Source organism: Tigriopus californicus, chromosome 7 (assembly GCF_007210705.1).
Source record: "Tigriopus californicus strain San Diego chromosome 7, Tcal_SD_v2.1, whole genome shotgun sequence".
NCBI lineage: Eukaryota > Metazoa > Arthropoda > Copepoda > Harpacticoida > Harpacticidae > Tigriopus > Tigriopus californicus.
In genome coordinates, this window is record NC_081446.1 from 4,774,849 (window position 1) to 4,796,200 (window position 21,352).

Here is a 21,352-nt window from a genome sequence, read left to right on the forward strand (position 1 = left end):
CCTCTAATCAAGGCTACCAGACAAAAATAGTCCAGATCTAAGGTCTTTCTCCTACGTGATGTCACACATGAGTATGGTCAATGGAGTGCAAAGAAATTGCATCCAACTCGGGAAGACTTGGGAAGGAGGCAAAGGAGTGTTTGAAGTCCCCTCTCAGAGTAGTCACAGTTTGACTTCCATTTCGGCACGTGGATGGTGGAAGAGGGGAAACTCAAAGTTTCCCTGTGTTAAGTTCAAGTGATTTTTTTCTAAGTCCTTTGGAAGTGGGTCGAACTTAAATGGAATGGCTTATCAATGCACCCCACTCCATCCTGGAACCAGACTTAGTTGAAGGCGAGTTTGACGATGGTTGGGCCATTGGTCGTCGGGCTTTTTCACCATTTCAAAGGACATCATCAGCCTGGTGGAAAGAAACATGCTCTTTCATTGAAGATGGAAATGTCATGGAAATATGGCGCTACCAGCCTATTGTACTATGATGGTGGCCTTCGTTTTCGTCGCTTTTCGGCCTTCTGCATCTTTGTTCCTTGAGATTAAAGTATCCTCACAATCGCTTGGGCTTTAACTTTGTGTTCCCCAAGCCATTATGAATCCTCTTGCTCCTTCTCCTGCTCCTCAAAGGGTTGGGTGGTTGGTTGGCTTTCTGGCTGGCTCCAATCAAAAACATCTCACATCCCGCTGTGTGAATCTCCATTAAGAAGGAAGACCGTTGCCCAGTTGCCCCTTTGAACCGGGACATTAGTACGTGCCTCACCCTTGAATGGCAAGTGCTTGTTGAGGCCTTCTCTGCCAAGGATTCCCATCGACCTTCTCCCTTTCCTCTTCTTTTCCCAGTTTGATCTTTGAGGCATGAACTTAGAGGACATGACATCCATTTTGGCGGGGTTAAAAAAAGTTCAAACACAACCAACCAAGACTCTTCATCGCCTTCTCCATTCCTTCTTGGAGATTAGACGAGGATTGACATTTGGCCTTGGTAAGGCGTTGTACTGTCCTTTATTGGTGGTTTGGGTTGGGGGGGGGGCTTTAAATCTTGGTTTTTGTTGAAGTTGGAAAGCAATTCAGCTGGTAAAGATGAAATGCCATCCTTCACGAATAGAGCGTTTCGGAAACACAACAATAGCTTCAAGATTAAAGGTTGAGTGGTGAACTGTTCTAAGATCTGAGCTAAGATCTAAGTTTCGAAAAATGATTTACGGTCAGAAGTACCTTTGTTCAGGAAAGGGAAGTTGAGAGAATGAGTTCAAAGCATCTTATAGCCCAACTTGATTGTGTCCGCCCGTAGAAAAACTAAGCCAGACAGTGTCCTCCCCTCTGAAAGCGGCTCTTTTAGTCTCCGTCATCACATCTAAGTACAAGTTCAAAGATGAAGCTAAGTACAATGCAGGACGACCACTGAAAGTCCTTGAAACCAATTCGCCAAAGAAGAATCAATGAGGCAAGTTTGGCCAGAAATGCAGATTGACAGATGTTGGTGGAAATCTATCAGAGTCTTTATCTCATTGAGGTGTCGAGGCTTCCCGAGCAAAAAAAGGGTTTCAAAGCCGCCGTGCCTTTGGCACACCCACCAACCCATTTTGTCCAAGATCCTTCCAGCTGAATGGGTTGGCCCGACTGCCTCACCGAACTGAGTGTGTAAAGCCGAGCCTCTGCCAATAATGTCTGCCTCATTTGTTTTACGATTCTTTTACTTCTTCTCTGGTCTTTACATCACACACTGACAGACTGGCCAACAAATAGTGGGGAAGAGATCTTGAGAATACAGCCACAATGGATTCAATTGCACCGATATTGCGAGCCTCGAGCCATTTGTGGGTGAATAGTCAGGGACTTGGTGGACGATGATAGTCTCGCATGTGGAATATTCAAGCCTGGGTTTTTTCTTTGACCACCAATAAGCTGGCGGAAGTTTCCGGTTTTCGCTTTCAGTCTACAATCTACATGCACATGGATTAATGCTACCAGACTCATCCGGCTTCAAGGATATTTCCAATCGCCTCAAATAAAATTCCGAGCGCACAGTGCAGCGTTACATCCAGTGTGTAATAAAAATGGACGTAGAATGATGACATGGGACAATATGAACCGAAACTTGGCCTGAATGATGATATATCCGAGTTGTGAGAGGAACCATTTGCAGAGTAATAACAGAAGCCATTGAAAAAGTTTGCCAAGACATCCTCTTCTATAGAGCGAGAAGGAAAGAAAAAGGACTCCCTCCCTTCACTGATTCAGCTTGAACACTGGGTTCCACTTGTGTGACGACGGACTAGTACAAGGCTGACAAATCAAGGTTTTCTTGGGATTCCTTTCACAGCTTTCAGAGGGTTTCCGTCATTTTTTTCCTCCGTCAAATCACAGATGGCTTGGACCTTGGAAAAATGGTCGACCCACAAGATGACGGTCATCAGAGGGATGAGGACGATATTATTGAAGAGTCTTTGCACCGGAAGTATTTGAAGGTCTTCCTTCCCTCATAGCTGCATTGATCCATTGTAGCCAACATTTGAAACTTGATATTCCTCACAGGTTTCTATGTGGTCAAATATGGTTCCAAAGAGCTGTATTTACTAGCGCTAGAGAACAATAGATTTATTTCGCAGAATCGAATTGAAGGAGACAAATCTGCCCACTGTCTAAAAATAGGGCCAGGATAAATGGAGGGACGTTCTATTGGACTCATCTTGAGGAAAAATAACAATTTTCTCATGCTAGAGCTTTCATCAGGTGATGATGGTTGTTAGGACCTTTCATCTACGATCAAAGAGAAATTGCTTTGACGTACAAAAAGTAATATCAGGTTCCACGAAAGGCATAACCAAAGTAGCATTGTTTGAATATTTGTAGTGCAAATTGTGCTATCGTTCTATTTCGCAATCTGTTACTAATTCGTGAGGAAATACGGCAAAAGTAATATTTTTGAGCGGGGGAGTTGAAGGTCGTGAGAGAGGTAAAATTACCCAAATACATTGGGCAGGAGTCAATATCTTTCATTTTGAATGAAGGTGGACGAAGCTTTCAGCCGAGAAACATTTCTGAACCAGTTTCAAAGGTTGCCCCATTAAGACACAATAATTTTCCAAAAAGTGGCTGGCGAGCCCTTTTGAAAGCGTCCGGACTTGCAGCCTTCATCTTCTTTTTTTGCAGACTGAAAGTGCGCCTGCATGGCGAGGATAGGTAATTTCAAAAATGTGCTTCACTCCCACATACATTTCAATAAATCACGAACTTTCTTCAACAACTTTTTCTTCTGACTTAAGAGCATTTCCAACTATCTCCTTACTCTGGATGCCAACCGCCCTACTAACCCGCCCCAAACAACGTTGAATAATGTGATCATACATGGGGATTAATCAATAATACGGGATCACTTCCACTTATGATATCATACTTGGTATTTGATTAACGATACTATTAAGCTAAAGAAATTGGACTTTATGCTCCTTTTTGCTAACCAAAGGAACTACTTAAACATTCTTTGCTGCTGACTCGCAGGAAGTCAGCAATGGTTTGGTTTGGAGTGAAGGTCATTCGCCAACAAAATGTATCACTTTGCGCTTTTCATTGGTTGCGCACAAAGGCAAATAATCGAAATCAATTGACGATAAGCCATATGACGATATCATTTAGGGTCACTCTCATTTGAAATGTAAGTCTAAATTATGTTCTATGTTTATTCATTACGTGTGCAATTATGGTCCAATATGTCTCCAAAGATCATGAAGTGAGGAGGACTTCTGAGCTTGTGCCAAGATTAGACTAGAACAGAGCTCCCTTAATCACAACCAATTGCCTCCACCCAAATTATGAGCGATTAATTGCGTCGGAACGGCGTTTTTTGCCCATGTCTGTTTGCGATCAGAGGATGGCAACGCCGAAAGAATTTGGCCAGACATCCACCATTCAAGAACATGGAGCCATTGTTTATCTGGCTCGTAAAACTCAGAACTGCTTCTACATATTGAAGCTAAAACGCTCAATTTTGCCGAAAAAAAATTGCCTTTTCAAAGTTTAATGCATTCTTTTAAATTCATAATAGTTAATGGAGTTTGCTTTTTATTGCCCTCTAAATTGTCCAAAACTGGCCGAGTACCAACAATGAATGTCGTCCAACGACACGCCGTTGGTTCACTTGCTCGCTGCTGGTTAAGAGAACCTTCCCAAAACTTCAAAAGTCCAATGAAACTGAAGCGCTTTTAGACATGGCAATTGGCCAAAACACCCCCAGCTTCTCTCTCATATCAGCCTTTGCCCAGGTCAATAAGGGCAAAGTTCAACCGTGTGGCATGGTTTAAGAGAATGGTTACCACAATGACAAGACGGAACACGTTGCACGGTTCAAGTTGTTTCCTTTGGATGAGAGGTTTTCAATTCTCTTTTTTCCCGCTTAGAGGCGATATTGAATCATTGCTGGGAACAGGATCGGTATCCAGGGATTCGTTCCTCTTACCTGTAAACAGGATCTCCTCCATTCTTATACCAAATCACCAGGATCACTGGATGACTGGGAGACGAAGCCGTAGTGTTGCAAAACAAATCTGCATTGCCACCTACGATTCCAATGGTTTGGGTTGTAACGGTAGTCGACTCTGGAAAGAAAGACGGAGAAAGTGCTTCAAATGAGGTAATTTCCGGAAAAGATCAATTGAGAAAAACGATCTTCAACGGAGGTGAACCATATAGTACAATGGTGTACATTTCTCAAAAAGCTTCTGATCATCAGCAGCTCTCTTTGGATCTCCTTTTGGTTCAATTGTTTTCGGATTGTTCAGGGACATTTGTACTAAGTGGAATAGATGTAATTTTCAGCAATCTTGTCATTGAAATGCAAGGGATAAAAAACAGATTTTGAGCTGAAGCTATCCAGAAGATATCAGATGAATAAAGCGATACAGATGTACACATGACTGTTGATGACAAACGTGCCAAGGCCACTACAGATGTTTTCACTTGAAAGCGGAACCGATCCTTTCGAATTACAGGTAAAAGTGCCAAATGTTCCTTGTGGGCAAAATGAAGACATATTTGCCAACTCAGAGTATTTGAGCTTTGGGGACCATTTGGGCCACTTAAGCACGGGGGTGTGGGAAAATAAGTGACCCGGTTTTAAATTTAAAGGCGAGCATGAAGTTTGCTCGAATTCCGGACTCGATTTCTGGGATCCAAGGTCGCACATTTTAGGTCTCTCCGTACCAGTCTGATACTATTGGAGAGAGCTGAAGCCTCCAATGGTTGGTGGTAGGTGGTATCATAGTCGAGGTAAGGCCAAAGGAGGAGGGAGGGTCTGTGGTGGCAAGCCCACTCCCGGCAAACTTTTGTCAGGTTTAGTCTAAGTTATGGGTTTTCGCTTAAGGAAAAATTTCAGGGACCAACTTTCGTGGTTTCCGTTATGAATAAAGTTTTTTTCCTTTGGGATGCATGCAAATGAAGTGGACTCGAACGCCATGTACAAGCTAACGTGCATGGCGAAAACTGCAATGAACGACCTGATCTTAGGCCTCATTGTTTTCCAAAACTTGGGTATCTTCCTGCCTTCCTGAGTTCGCGTCTTCCTGTTAGCATGGTTTCCTCGGAAACTTCAAGTAAAAGCAAATCTCAATGCAAAATCTGCCCGGCTTAGGAAAGACATTGAAATCTCTTGCTCGTAAACCTCTCGGTGGTCAACCATCATTGGTCCATTCTTTTTTCCCTATTCTCGAGCTTGTCCCACTCCCATCACCATCGCCATGTGGGTGGAAGTGGGGTAGTCTGTGACGGTCATAGTATAACTTGGGAACAGTGGGACAGGAAACAAATGTAATGAAACGGCTTCCCTTCCGAGCAAGAAGAAGGAGAAGAAGCAGACGAAGCAGACGAAGAAGGAGGAGATGAACATTTCATTTCGTGCGGATGGACCTTGGGATCCCAGACCCACGACACAAAATCCTGAAATCAAGTTATGAGGGTCATCCCTAAGACAAAAGGCTTGTACTTTAGGTTTTTATTGTCTCTGAAGAAGAGCATAAAACGAGAGGGGCGGTCGGGTTTTTGAATTGATCTCTCAGAGTACGGAAGCTCCTTTTTGGGGACAGATAAAGATACAGAAAGACTAGTAGTGCCTATTTCACTCGTTCCCTCATTCATGAATTTTACTGGCCAGACTTGACATTACAAAAGCGCAAAATTTCGGAACAAGCAACTTCCCAGATAACGAGAGTGTATACTACGACGTTTTCTAAGACTATACGAATAGAAGGAGAAGGAGTAATCAGGTGGTTGTTAGGAGGATTCTTGCTCGTAACATAAGTCCAATTAAGTTAATTACAGTGTTCCATGTCCCACATATCTTCCCTTAGTGGTTTGCTTCACTTGTTCCAAGGGCGTTAGAACATTAGGATGACTTCTTGGCAAGAAAAGGCGGAAGGAACCAAATGATCTCAACTCAAGGCGGAAGAAGACAAGGACACATCCCCATATCATCTCCGTTAACTAGCCATTACTCTCTTTAGAACGCGTAAAACTGGAACGCTAACAGGGTTTTAGGGTACATCCTCTACTATACTGCAGGGCATAGTATACCTACGTACCGTAGCTAATCTTTGCAAATAGACCCCAGAAGGCTGGGTGAGGGGAGGCGCTAATCATCATAAATATCTCTAGCATTCATCTCCAACTTCTTTTTTTTCTTCCCTTGGAGACGAATAAACAAACAAATTCCTATTTAGCAGGGCACACCAAATACCAACACCAGAGGGACAGCAAGAAACCCGCTGATGGTAGGTACAACATGGTTCGGTTGGAACATGGAACATGCAAGCTCGTTAGTTATCATCAGACATCCTCTCTTTTCTCGCATTTCTTGCTCCAATACACGTGTAAGTGAATGAAATAACGACGAAAATGAAAATGAAGAGAGTTATGTGGAACAATGCAATAAATGCCGTAGATCGCCAGACACAGGCTCTTAAAACCTCAGGCCACAGACATCATGTTGGTCGCGTAAACTTTGTTTGGGCTTTCAAAACGACCACAAATTCCCTCTTTATAACTTGGAACCTCTCAACGAAGTATTCATACTTCTTAGATTAACAACATCCAATCGCTACTAATCGTTCCTTTTTCGATGTTATTCCCCTTTACATGGTGTCCCCCAGGGTGGTTCTCCAACGAAACTCTCGAGGGTTGGCTAAAAAATGTGCTGAGGGAACTCCTAATTTGGACAAATTAGTTACACCCCAGCATTCCAGATGCTTACTCAAAATGGCTTAGCGAGGATTTGCCAAGAAAACAAGGGGAGAGGGTCTCTGGTTCCAAAACCACCCTCGCTCTAGTGAGAGCCTCGCGTCCGTTCACGTATAGCGTGTAAATACACTCGGTAATTGTGTGCATTTTCAACCGATTTAATGCATCTTTTGACATCCACCTCATCAAGGTATGTGGAAAGACAACTTGGAATTAGATCGTGTTCTTCAAGCGGCACGCAGTGCCATGCACTCGACCCACATCGTACATTGGCCCGAGATCGCTCCCAGATGGAGTGTATCTTTAACAACATGTTAGGTTGCACTTGGAAACCACGTGCGTCTTATCATTATTGTATCGGCATGCTCAACAGCTCGATGGGAATTCGGAAGTGTGCAGGAGCTCGGGGGACCACTAGGGCATCTTCATTAGGTAGTCTAGGGATCCTGGGGATCAGAGAGGGATCACATGTGAGTGAGGATCAGGTTCAATCTTCGCCAAGCACATCCACTCCCTCTTATTCAATCTTTACCGGAGATTGTGATATAACACTTCTTGCAAACCTAATTCTTCTTGGTTAAAGTAATTGAGAGTGGAGAAGAAGGTTCAGTGGATAGGACCCGGTCATAACGAAATGTCCTGAAGCATCGTTCATCTCAAGATGTTATCAATCTCGAGATGTCTTAACCTCTCCAACTCCTCCTTCGTTCCCTCCCCTCAAATACAATGTACCTCTGGTAGGGGAGAAATCTTCAGTGGGCTCTTTCTTCTGGTCCCTCCACATTCTCTTAGCTTCCTAAAGCTACGGCAAGGAAATGGGAACACAAATGTACGAACACACTTGAAGGATATTTTTGTTGGTGGAGTTTCATCAAATAACCGGAGGTTAGCTACTTCATGCAAAGAACCACGAGAATGGCGTCAACAAATCCGTATTTTTGAATGGAGTGACCTGGGCGAGGGCGGCGTATGGGGTAAATTAGAGACATAATGCATTTCGTTGGGATGCAATTTAAAGTTTGAATGCAATGCACGTCTTGGCTCAAACTGGTGGCCATCGCTTTTGGACGGTCTTTTTTTTAATTTTTCATTTCAAAACGAGTCGTGTTTTCCACTGAAATGACCAAATTTCAAGATATTCATTTTAGATCAGACGCAAAAAGAAGAATATGTCGGCTAGTGCGAAAAGAATGGACTTGAAACTATCACAACCAACCGTGACAAAAGGTCGGCGTTGTTCCCCCGACACAACAACCATCATAAAGTGAGAGAATCACCTCCGCAGCGATTTAGAAATTGCTTTTTTTTCTTCCTTCTGGAAAGCGAGTGTCACCGAAGTTTGCTTTGTTCGAACCCACTAGTGTAGTGTAGTGCAGTAACCACTGGCTGCTCCTTGGGGATGGATTCCCTCCCAAAAAGAGCGGATGAAAGAAAAGAATCTCGGTACAAACCTCGCACAAACTGGTAGTAATTGCTAAAAAGCTCTTTGAGAAGCCATCACCCAACCGCACACTTCCAAAAGCCGCAAGTTTGCTTTGTTGACAATGGTAGTAGAGTACCTCATGTCCTTTGTATTCCAACCGTGTTTGAGCATCTGGAACCATTCGAAGACGGGTTCAATAATAATCACGCTTAGTGCACAGTTGGAAGTTTTCCTGCGAAGCTGGGAGTGATTTCCGTCTAGCTAGGACTAGGCTCCAAAGAGGGTCCTTTCCCGGTGATATTCTTCAATGCCAAGATAATGCCATATAACAGGATTAAGGGCAAATTGCAGGACATGCTCCTCTGCTGCCCGGTGAATAGGCAGCAGGATGTGTAGCAAGTAGTTGATGGGATTGAGGAGCACTAAACAGCGAAACAGTGAACACGAGCTGACCGATATCATCTCTTTCTAAATGAAGAAGACCGACCCACCGAACCATGAGTCGCCCCCCCCCCTCTCTCCCAGGAGAAAGAAGATCCCAGACGGATGGAAAACCGAAACAAAAAAACCCCGACATCCTTTGGGCATAGTGCTTTATGGGCACGTCTCGAAGACGCCACCCGGACAAAGACAAAAACGATAAATTTAGATGGACAGAAATAGGCCCTCGAAGAGCCAACACCATAATGCATGTCTAGCTGGGCGGAAAATTCGTCGTGCATTATTCAAATACGTAGACAGACCACTGTCCAGCTTGAATGTATTGGATCGTAATGATTTCCATCAATGCATTCATTACCCATGGCTGATTGTGTTCCAAATCCGACATGTACTTGTACTCGTACTTTATGGGCCCGTTGGGGTGGACTTGAATTATTCCCTCGGGGACGACCAACTTGCTCTGTGAAAGGCATTGGCAATTATCCTCAATTGTTTCCTATTCATAGTTTAACTTCAAGCGGATGTTTGTCCCTCGGGGAGCTTATTGTGAACTTGAAAACGTTAGAACTTGAAAGTTTGCTCATTCCACTTGCGTTTTCCCTTAATTATTATGAGTCCAAGATTTTCTGCGCTGGATTTTCGTCTGGAAACAAGTCCTACCCTCAAGGTTTCTAAGGTTTGAGCCCAACTGCTTCGTTTTCCTGCTTGACACTTCAGAAAAGAGTGAAAATGGCGATAAAGTAAAGTTTGCGTGACAAGATGATAGTTTCTCAGATGTTTTCATCTCTTCTTTTCATTAAACACGTTGCAAGTGCAAAGCTATAGGTTTGGCCGAAGAAGAAGATCAAAAAGATGCGTGTAATACCGTGTACGTAATACCGAATTTATGACTATTTGCCCATATTTATTATCAACGGAAATAAGCCAACAAATGGTTTGGCAGCAGGTACAACACACAGCCATGCCCGTACAGAAACAAACATAAGCATTCATACACATGAAACCCACATTTATCAAAGGCATCCCTGGAATGGTCTCATTCTCGAGCCAAACGGGATGAACATGCAAGTCACGTTAAAACTAACTTACCGCCGTCTGAGACTGTTGTCGAGGTAAAGAACGAGAGAAAGACCACAAGGACGACACTCACATGCCAGTGGTGGTGGTGAAGATGGTGGTGTTGGTAACAGCAGCCTTGAGAATGTGATCTGGCCAATGCAGGTGCTCCCTTTCGACCTTGTCGACACGAGGTGAGGCTGTTCGGCCTTTTATTCATGTTGACACGACCGAGGCTCGTTTTTCTTGGGTGAGCAACCATTTAATGTAGAAAACCTTTTTGGCCAAGACCGCGATTGGGAGTGATAGGATCCGTTTGATTGGTGCTCCTGGTCCCTGCTTGGCCTGACAATGCTGATCGGTTTTGATATTCCACTCAAGGTGAGGAAAAGGTCTTGAAAGAAGGGCCTCTTTGATGGCCGTGAAGATATGGTGCTTTAGCACATTCACATTAATAAGAACACACTCGTATACTTTACAGAGGGAGCAATAATCCAATATGGGAACAAATCCTGAAGCACGTAATTCACCTGGAAGGTACAGTATGCTAATGCACCAAACTCCGGTCCGCGTGGTGTGTGTCCAAGGAGTCGAAAGCAGTTCCAAATTGAAGATCAATGATTGGCTAGATTGCTCTCGGCCTTGATCTTGGTCAAATGGATCTCATGAATTCCAGACAAGCCTTTGCGAAGACGGCGACTTCGACGAGGACGAGGTGAGAACTCTGTGACCAGACTCTAAATCACCTGCTGCATCATTGGATCCCCCATCACTCGGTGGAAAGACATTGTCGGTGGGCTGGGATCCAATCCCTAGTTGGTTCTTAGCGATATTGGAATAAAAAAGCCCCTTGTGGAGGCAATAGTGCTCTGCATCCAAACTAAGGCCAAGACTGACCGGTTGTTACTCTCCAGACAACGGGGAAAGCTTCTCAATGATGCACCATTTAAGACGCGACATGAACAACAAGACGGGGTTTCCATTTTGTCGGTTTGCTGGAATAAGAGGAAAACACAACATGTATTGCTTTGCTTTTTTGAGTGGACCAAGTGACCAAGTGACGCTGAATATATGGTGATTAGTTGATGAACTCATGATGATTGATTTGTAGTAAAATGGAAAAAAATCAATACATTAGTCAAAACTGCAATAGAATGTTGAGACAAGGAAACAAAATTCATCATCTTTTAAATTTTCTTTTGTAATGATACTTGGGATGAGTTTGCGTTTAAGCTGCCAATTAGCAACACATGGATTTGAATCATCACTTAAGCGATAATCATCTCATCTGGGCGGCATTGATCCTTATTTATCATGGGTGGTTTCGGTTTTACTTAATGCTGTAATACGTAAGTTGAGAAATATAGCTGCAAATGACAGCTTGCTACGGAAATATGGCACCCAAGACGACTTGCCAAAGTACGATCTTTAAAGGTTTCTAGATGTACAGTATTGTCAAACTGTTGACAGTTGTTGAATCAACTAAGGACATGAAGAGTTCGAGACTTCTTCTTACCCAAAGCAATTCAATTCATGAATCTGGAATAGGTCTGTTACATTTGACCACACTTAAGGAGCTGATGTACGATACTTTATCACTCTTCTGAATAAACAAATGTTACGCGCCTATTTCTTCAGAATCATGAACATACGATAGAGGCATGAGATTCCAGTATTTGAATACTTTCCGGCACCCGCATCTCGCATTATTTTTTGACAGTATCAAGTGAAGCGTTTGGAGGTTCACGAATGCCCAGGAATTATGAACTGGTTCACCGTTGCATTGTTAAATCATACCGTGCCCCCCCCCCTGATGGTAGTCCAATTCTATCCCAATCTCCCCTTTGCTCAAGGTGCATGGTGCCATCTGACAAACTCAATTTCAATTCGCATTTTTTGCCCGAATTTCTGTCTTAGGGAGGGTTGGAGAAGAACCATCGCGAAGGGGGGATTTGGGCTAGTCCAAAAGAAAGAGAAATGTGTGCCTCCTTTCAAAAGGAGAACAGATCCAGGAATTGTCGCGACTGAACAAGGAGAGCCCAAACGAGTGGGAAGAGATCTGCTTGTTCCTAGAAAAGAGCCCAATTTTCTACATCTGAAATGGATCAAGACCTTTTTCCACTTCCCTGCTTCTCAGGGTTGGGTCCCCACCATCCAACTACTGGACTCTATCTTTGTCCAAGACCACCACCTCTTTCTTTCTCTCCTCGTTCTCTCTTCTTCTTTCTCACTTCGGCTTGATCCACGGTCCATTTGGATAAACGGTCGCACTTCTTCTGGGGCTGCTGCCAGATAAGGTCACAGGAATTTGTGTGGACAGCAAACACCTCCAGATTGGTTTCAACCAACTTGACAAATGGGTTTCCGCCTTGGCCGTACAGCAGGAATTTGTGTGGACAGCAAACACCTCCAGATTGGTTTCAACCAACTTGACAAATGGGTTTCAAAATGGTCTTGAAAAGAAGTAGCCACTGAGTCGCCGAGCTGGGCTCTCCAAGAAGAGTTCTGACCCATAAAGAAGCCGCTGCCATGGCCAGCATTTTGCGAGCCTCACTTGCGAAGTCAATTCAATTCCGTTTCATTTCCTTAAAGTTGGAAATGCCGGGATGATGGGCCTTAGTTTTCGCGGATCAAGTCTTCAATGTCACTAAGCCATACATTAGATTCATTCACTACAACCTCTTTATCTCTGCAGATCTGGGAACCGAAGAAACTCTCATCTACGAGAATACTGTATCTACGTCCATTCATATGTACGCACGTATATACACATGGCCTTAATCAAAGGCAACAGAGCGGCCTCCAAGTTAGTTACTCGGGATGCATCCTTTGAGGGTTTCTTTTCCACCGCTCAACTTGTCAATAATCCCTGCCCTTGAACAACAATCGAGTTGTATGTTAGTTGCCCTCATATTGGACCATATGGTCTAATACTGAGAGGAACACTTCGTCTCTAATCGTCCATTTAGATTAAAGGAACCGTCATGTCTTGGAGCTCCTCTTGAGTGGAAAAGGAACTCTCCCTGCGAACGACGATTGTGACATAAACTTGCAAAAAAAAAAAAGGAAAAGATGGATCTGTTCCATTTGGGCTACATGAGAGTGGGTTCCATCGCCAAATACAGACACCAACCACAGTGCCTAGATTTTACCCGAAAGGAATTTTTCCAATATGATGTGTTTCTTCACCCAATCCAAGATTGAGAGATCTCTCCAAAGTGGATGAGATCACGATGGGTTTGATTCTTCCTTCTCTTCTTCTTTGCTCTCTAAGGCATGAAATGCTATTTGCCAAAGTGCTCTCTTAGCGACTGACATCTAAACGGAGCTAAACCGAGCCCAGGAGGTGGTTTCCTTGCCAGCAGCCGAAACAACAGAACAAGAGGCGCCAAGGAGCGGAGAGGCAGTCTAAAAAATGATAACAGACAAAGAGTAGTGGAAAAAGTTACCTCCAAAAGTTCCAACCTGGCTTGGATCGAGTTTCCAATCTGCATCAGAAAGGGGTGTTCACATAGCCCAAGGAGAAATGCAGAGAGTTGCTGTTGCTGCTGCACCAAGGGTTGACAGCAGGTTTTTTGGCTCAGGTTGGATGTCATTTGAACAATGCCATTAGTATTAAAAGAAAAGGAAGATTCCTTCTCTTTAGGCGCTCGTAAAGCCATGTCTGATTGCTGCATCGATAGCGAGAAAAAAAATCACGGCTCTATTATTCATTTTTGCTCGCATTCAAGAGATGGAGATCCGGACTAAGACCTCGACCGGTTCTAAAAACAGACCATAACCAAGTTAACAACGAAAGTTCCCGGGCTCCTCGGCAACGATGGAGTTGGTCTTCCCTGCCTTTTCTCCGGGCAGTTTGGCCTCATTATCATCAGTTAAAAGTTTGAAGACAGTTCGTTCTTTCGTTCGACTGACTGACATGGAGAGTTCAGCAGACTTCGGGCTTCTTTTTTTTGGCCAACCTGAAGTCCTGAACTAGCCAGAGAAACGCGAGAAGAGCCCAGAGGACAGAAAAAAACTCCTTTAAAAGTTTTTGCAAGTTTGATTGGTGCCAGCGAAAAGACAATGCATCCGTGCTTATCATTAATCTTTCACCTTTATTCGAGTCGCCTCGTGAAGAGTTTTTGCTCCGCCCAGGGCTCACATTTGCCAAAGAAAAGAACTGGGAGGGAAAAAGAGCTCCTCAGTCCTCACATGATCCGGCCAAGATGAAACTTAACTTTCACCCAGGATCCATGCTCGGGAGTGCCAAAAAATGAACCACTTGTAGAAGAATTCTTCCCACTTCAAGCAGTTACCCAAGTGTGTGGACATCCGTGTTCCAAGTTTTTTTGGCTTGATATGGGAGAGAGTGGCAACTGGACCTGTTCTTGATCTTCAATCTGATTCAAGCTATTGGGAGATTGCTCCCAAATTGGCCATCTCAACCTTTCGGCGCAGTCTTTTGATTAGATTCTTCAACAACTCATCAACAACATAAACGAACATGTGGAACTTACCCAATGTCACCCGACGGGAACAAAGACCTTCAGTCAAATTTCACTCCCAACTTTCCTACTCCTTCAATAAGGTGTCAGTCAGTCACTCGAAGAACTGGCGTTTGCGATGAGCACTAAGATTGGATGCAAGTTACTCACGGGACAAAGGACGCTCAACAACTAACACGGAGTTTGGAACGGTCTTGGAACGAGCCGTGGAAGGGAAGGAGGCGCTCTTCATTTCCCCTAGCCCAAATCCAAAAGACCTGCGAGTGAGAAGAAGGAAACCGCGTACATGCAGTCAGCCTTGGATGCGCTTGCGCTTGCGCTACGCTCCTTCCCATTTAATGGAACCTTTCGCCACTCAAGTCAATTTGTAGGTGCCAACGACAAACAAATACAATCACTTTGGGGGTCTTTATTGTCGCTTGGCAAGGAGTGTGGTGTTAGAGGATAGATGATGAGAGTTCAAAACATATGCGCATCAACCAGTCTAGATTTGATGTACAATATCGTAAAATTGTGCAAGCTCTCAAAGCAATATCTTTTTTTTTTTGGTGCGGACTTCCTTACCGCTACCGGGATTGGAATCCCAGCAGTCCAAGACGAGAAGCTTATTTATTTTACTTGACTTTTATTTATACATATTATTTGATCGACCAACGAATTGGAGTTGGCTGATCTGGCTAATCCTTGAATATAAGGTTGATCAGGAATTTTAGTCAAAAACTTGTCCAAGTCTGACTTAAATCTTGCTACTGGATCAACCCCTACACAAACCCTACGAATATTTGAGGGCAGCAAATTGAAGAATGAAGGAGCCCGAGAAAGAAGAGAGTTGGACGTCATTGTTTTAACTAGCCTGGATTCTCGAGGGCTTGAAGGTGCTCTCAAAACGCACATTAAGCCTCTACGGTCTGTTCTCGAAGAAAATACAGCTTGACCACTGGATGATGTAAAATAAAAAAAGTCATTCCACTTCTTCTTGTGACACATTCCTCAACCTTAGGTAAAAGTGATAGCATTCCAAATCTTATCCAATAGTCACTACCTATATGATCGATAAACCCAAGCACTCTCGTGTTTATGCAAGGTTATCTTCAAATAAATGCTTCCGCTGATCAGAAAAGAGTTCAGGTCTTCGGTTTCCTTTTTCGACAGAGTCCATGATACCTTGAATAAAAGAGCACTGGACACGACGATTGGCAAAGCGAGGCAAATTTATATTTTGTACAATGTTAAACCTCTATAAAACTACTTGAGATGCTACTATTTACTGTATGAAGGAAGCTATGCGAAATTCAGAAAAAGGGATTTGATTGATCTCCATGCTATCTTGAATACCCTGCAATGAATTTGTCTGAGTTTTCGAATTATGTAATAATGATTGAAAATATTACACAGGAATGTATACAATAAACCGTCAATGTTTCTGCCAAAACTAATGGTACACGACTGCTTGTTGTCATTAAGGCATCCTCCCCCAAAAAGATTAACAAACAGAAGTGTGAGTTCACGGTGGGGTTCTAAGAGAAGAATACGCCATTTAAAACAGTCGGGCCCAGATGGATTGATGCTCAAAAAGAATTGGTTGCACCTTTTGGGAGAAAATCGGCCTTTAAAACTTATCTCTATTTTAGTTACTATATTGGCTAGATGTTAGAGGTTTACGCTGAGCTATTCAGAAATTCTTGTATTTTATGTATCATATTCCCATCATTTTAAAAATAAGGGAACGTTTTCTTTATAAGTCCGTTGGATGGCGTTTCTCAAGTCTTTTTTACTCCTGAACTCGGAATGTCAAACGGATTTTCCGCGTCCGATTTTGGTACTTTAGTTGCATGATTTAAAAAACGTGGCATTCATTGCTTGGACGGTTTTGATTGATGCACACCCTGACAATTTTCATGAAGCCCCACTTTTGTTACTTTCAATATAACAAGACCACGCCAAACCAGCCACGATGACATGTTCAGTTTCATACATGTGTGCATACACAACAGGCATACAATAAAGCCCTGTGGACTTATGAAAAGGGCTTTGTTCATCTCGTTCCTAAGACAAAGGTCTTTAGGTATGTTTGCTCATTTAGCAATGGTCAATGATTTTTGATAAGCTATAAGACTATTGTAAGTTTTTGAAGTGAGTAAAACTTCATTCAAGTTCATTCACAAAGATAGTGGGTGGTGCTTGTCACATTTTACAAACATTTCAGAGAAATTCCAGCTTAGCCTGTTTTACCCATTTCATTTCTGGTCTGAAATAGTTTTGCTCTCTTTACACTCAATCCTAGTGCCATGTATTAAAAGAGTGCAACAGTGAGGTCAGAGCACCATTGCAGTTAATTTTGAGCCTTCAATTCTGTTTCAAAACATTGAGTTTACATGGATTCCAGATCCAAAACAAACACATTTTCGTGCTTTAAGGGTTAGTTTTAAGGCTTAAGTTACTCTTCAGGCATCCTTATCTGCAATCATAGCAACACCAGATTCAAACTAGGTAACTTTAAATAGAAATATAGAAAGTGGCTCAACAACTGGCATTTGAAACATTTGAAGTACATTGAAAGGTGCCTGAAGGGTAGCAAAAGCCCTATATGACAGGTAGAATCAGATAATTTTATATAAATGCATTTGGTTTTGATCTGGGGCCCAGTTAAACTATTTTTGGGGAAAGAATTAAAATAAAATTGCTATGGTGCGCTGATCTCACTTTTGTAGTCTTCTAGATACAAAGCCCTGCTCAATCCATTCCTATCTAATCAAAAACGAGACGCATTTAAGGTAAGGGTAAAAAAGTCCGTGATCTTCTTTGGATGAATCATGGTGTTTAAGATGGCAGTGATGATTCCATAACGCAATGCTCCAAGTAGATAATCACGCAACTAAAGTACCAAAATCAGACTCGGAAAGTCCATTTGACTCAAAATGGGACCTAATCACTAACTGAAAAAATATTTGTACTGTACGCCATATATCCAATGAGAAACTTTATCGCAATCAAGATATTTTTTTATTGTGGTTGAAAATCCAATTCATGGGATTTCGCCACTAGATGACGCCTAGCAAAGGCAAAAACGACAAACTGTGACCATGTAGATTTCAAAATGAAATTTTAAAGATTTGGTAAAAAATAACCAAAAACGTCAGGCTTTGACAAAATGCAGTATGAACATATCGAATGCAATGGAGTTTTGGATAACGTAGTTACCCTGGGTAGTCACAAAATGTGGTCAAAATTGGGACAAACCGTTAAACAATCTGATTTTTTTGGTGTTAGGTAGCTTTAGCAGATATAAAATAATATTGATAAAGGTAGTTGACTAGTTTTCGTTAGGTGAGGTGATCCTTGGTAATTATATTCATTGCCTTCGTCCTCGTTAAGGTTTGGTGTGTCTCACAATCTTCATGCAAGAACGCAAAATGCCTGGTTTAAGTGACAAGGAACGTCTTGTTTCCAGAATAATGCCTAAAATGAACCTATTTTCAAAACGGATTTTCTCCCAAGGCGTTCCGTTCCGTCAATTTTCTTTTGAAGCATCAACTTGAGTTGAGAAATTTCAGAAGAAGAAAAAGAGTCGCCCTCTTCTCTAGGTTAAGGTCGTCTTGGGTAAGAAGATTATCGACCTACTTTGAGTTGTGACATACCTTGAACGAAAAGAGTGCATAAGCAAATGAGCAATTAGGAACCAGACCTGCAACTTACGTAATTGCAATAAAACTTGCAATTACATTTGCATATCCAACCAATAGGAAACCCCCACGTGGTTTCGTGAACGCAAAATTTGAAATGCAATAGGTCTAAATTTTACCCAGTCGCATTTCAAAATGTGCGTTCACGAAACTATCTGATACTCGCAGTAGGTGCAACTGGGTACAAATCACATCTCAAAATATGCACTCACGAAACCACGTGGGTACCGTATTCCGTGGACGTAGAAGAAAAAAAATAAGTTTCATATTTCTTACTCTACATTTTTGGTTACGGGCAAAAAGAAACAATGGTAAGAGGTTGCGTATTTTGATGAAATGCGTACCGTCGATTTATAGCTCTCTGTGCTCTCCTCGCAAAAGAATATGACAACGGGGTAAATAAAGCCTTCACAATTTACGTTTTAATATGTAAAAGTTATTGCTTTTGATGTTATTAGAAATCACATCCTTCTACGTGCGGCAAAGCTTAATAACTAAAGTAAGTAAAATCAATAAGTTTTTCTCCTTGAACTGTAGGAAATTCCATTCCCAGTAAGGGCAAGGAAGTTGCCAAACAAAAATACTTATTGCATCTTTGTTCAAATTAGTACTTCAAATGACCCCCAGACTAGGTTGCTACAATTAAAAGTTTCAATATTTTATTTGTTAACCAACTAAGTCAAAAAAATGCCTTCTCAAAGCGCAGTACATAACAGGGCAAATAATGAATAAGCTAGCCCTCTTACGTTTTTTTTATTATCACAAGTTATATACTGATCATTGAAAGGGTAAAACTTTTTATCCAGTCGTTTGATCAAGCTCATAATTGAGGGCGACTTGAGGCCATTCTCATTGAAAGAAGAATGCGTTGTCTGGTTTGGGAAAGAATTCTCAACCCTGGCGTTTTCGTCCATTTTTCATGCGCTTATGACAAACCTTACTGTACGACAATCGAGCAAATGCAATTGCGGGTATTAATCATAATGATGCAATCAGGCCAAGACAATCAATGAGACAGAAGAAATATCACTTCAAGCATTTATATTGTTCGTCACCATGCCAGTATCACAATGATGATATGAAGTACTTGTAGGTTTAAGCTGATAAAATACATCACTCAAAAAACGAGAAAAAATGAAAAGAAAAGTCTCAAAAGAGATCAAAGGGGTTCAAAACAATACACAATGGAATGTAAAAATGATATGAGTCCAAAAGGACGATGTTTTGATATCTGAAAATACGCGAACAAATATTCTTCGATAACTATGCTTATGCTCTTTGACCTTTATACCATAAGCACAACACAGGAATGCATATGTAACACATTCATAAGCATGTATTGAAGAGCGTAAGAACTACATATTGCAGAAGATGATAATTTTGTTGCAAAGTGTCCACAATCATGAACAAAGGAGTAAGGTATAAAAACAAGTCAATTTTAAACTGGTTGTTATTATCTTAAGGACAAATGTTGAAAACAACATTGCACACGTTCTTCGATGCTTGATCAAATCAAAAGCCAATTGCTTGAAGGCCTTGGAATGAACTCATCTACATACATTTTGCATGTGGAGGAATCGGAAGTAATAGAAGTATTTTGACAAAAAGCTTTCCCGTCCAGAAAATCCTGTGCATGTTGGGCACTCTCCGGTTGTTAAGAAGAACGCTGCCAATATCCATTACAAATTTGGCACAATCAACACAAGTCCAATCGCTACAAAGCAAATAAAAGTCTAAGAAGCAGCCAATACTTATACCCAACTTTGACCACCCGTTTCTTACTCTGCCTTTATATCTGCAACATCCGTATCGTCACATTGGTTCATGTCGACACACGTGGCTTTGGGAGCATCTTTGTTGCCAAACAACAATTCTGACATTTTAGGCCACCATGTTTCCACTCCTTTGGCACAAGCAGGGGGATCACTTTCCATGTTACAAAACCCTTCAGTGAAGAGAATAATCTCGCCAGCAATGCCGGCTTCTCCGCTAAAATATTTGTTGAATTGTGTCACCCTTTGGACGCAATCTGAACACTGGTCCCCAAGGGTGATGCCAATTTGACCCAACAACAGGGTTGCCGCAAAACCAAAAAGAAGCTTCATGATTACACAACTGTCAGTTTTACATATTCTTGTTTGATTTTATACCCATATCTGGCTGTTATCAACATGCACTCACCATAACAACGCAATGAAACTACAAGAATGTTGATTGCTCTCTTGACCCGATATAACCCATAAGCTGTACAATATGTTAGGAGTTATTCAGTTTGTCTGCAAAGGAGCTGAGAGGTGAACTAATCATATTTCATCGTTGCAATGGCTTTCTTGAAAAACACAACGCTGTTAGCCTTGACTGTTGGGTGTCTGGCCTTGGTCAACCACGGATTGGCCTTTTCGATCACCGGAAAAGCCGACGACGATGCTTGCAAGGATTGCACAGATGGAGTGACCCAATTGAACAAATTTCTCATGAGCGAAGCTGCCATTGCAGGAGAATCCCAATTGATCAAGGAGGTTATTTGTCCCGACCTTGATGACCCCAAAGGCTGCGAGAAGGGAGTGGACGCATGGTGGGGAAAGATGGCCACGGCCGTTTTCGGTGATGACAACACGGCGACAGAAATTTGCTCCGCTTCTGAAATCGGAGCTTGCAAGGCCCGTTTACCTGTTTACCAAGGGTAAGATAATGTGTTCTTGAATTCCCTGGAATTTCAAATGAATTAGCCCTTTTCCGATGAAAATTTAGAAAATGGGGCTGCGATGAATGCAAACGTTTGGTGGGTTTGGTTGGCGAAGTGATCGCTAGCGATGATGGAACCAAGACCACAGTGGATTTCTTGAAAGGCGATGCCTTCTGCAAATCCTCAGCCTCTCCCAATGCCACAGTTTGCGCTCAATACGTCGATGCTCTGATGCCAGCTGCCCTGCCTGTTTTTGGAGAGAGCATCGGCTTGGCTAGTGAGGCCATGTGCCAAACTGTCTACGCTCAATGTCAATAATAAGCATTAAAGTAATAATAGCAATCGCAATACGTAA

At 42.4% G+C, this 21,352-nt stretch overlaps 1 protein-coding gene and 2 long non-coding RNA genes across 3 annotated transcripts; 1 reads left to right on the top strand and 2 right to left on the bottom strand.

The window, feature by feature from the left end:
- Positions 1-4,476: 4,476 nt before the first annotated feature.
- Positions 4,477-14,795, bottom strand: LOC131883943 (uncharacterized). The gene is made up of 3 exons (XR_009373664.1): positions 14,641-14,795; positions 10,175-11,136; positions 4,477-4,589 (listed from the first exon to the last, which is right to left on the bottom strand). It is a non-coding gene; the product is annotated as an uncharacterized LOC131883943 (long non-coding RNA).
- A 4,948-nt stretch (positions 14,796-19,743) lies between these two features.
- LOC131883827 (uncharacterized) lies at positions 19,744-20,448 on the bottom strand. Its single transcript, XR_009373649.1, has 2 exons — positions 20,094-20,448; positions 19,744-20,025 (listed from the first exon to the last, which is right to left on the bottom strand). It is a non-coding gene; the product is annotated as an uncharacterized LOC131883827 (long non-coding RNA).
- An 89-nt stretch (positions 20,449-20,537) lies between these two features.
- LOC131883825 (uncharacterized) lies at positions 20,538-21,352 on the top strand. Its single transcript, XM_059231406.1, has 2 exons — positions 20,538-20,994; positions 21,063-21,352. Exons 1-2 carry the CDS (start codon positions 20,633-20,635, stop codon positions 21,313-21,315), a joined length of 615 nt encoding a protein of 204 aa, XP_059087389.1. The 5' UTR covers positions 20,538-20,632; the 3' UTR covers positions 21,316-21,352.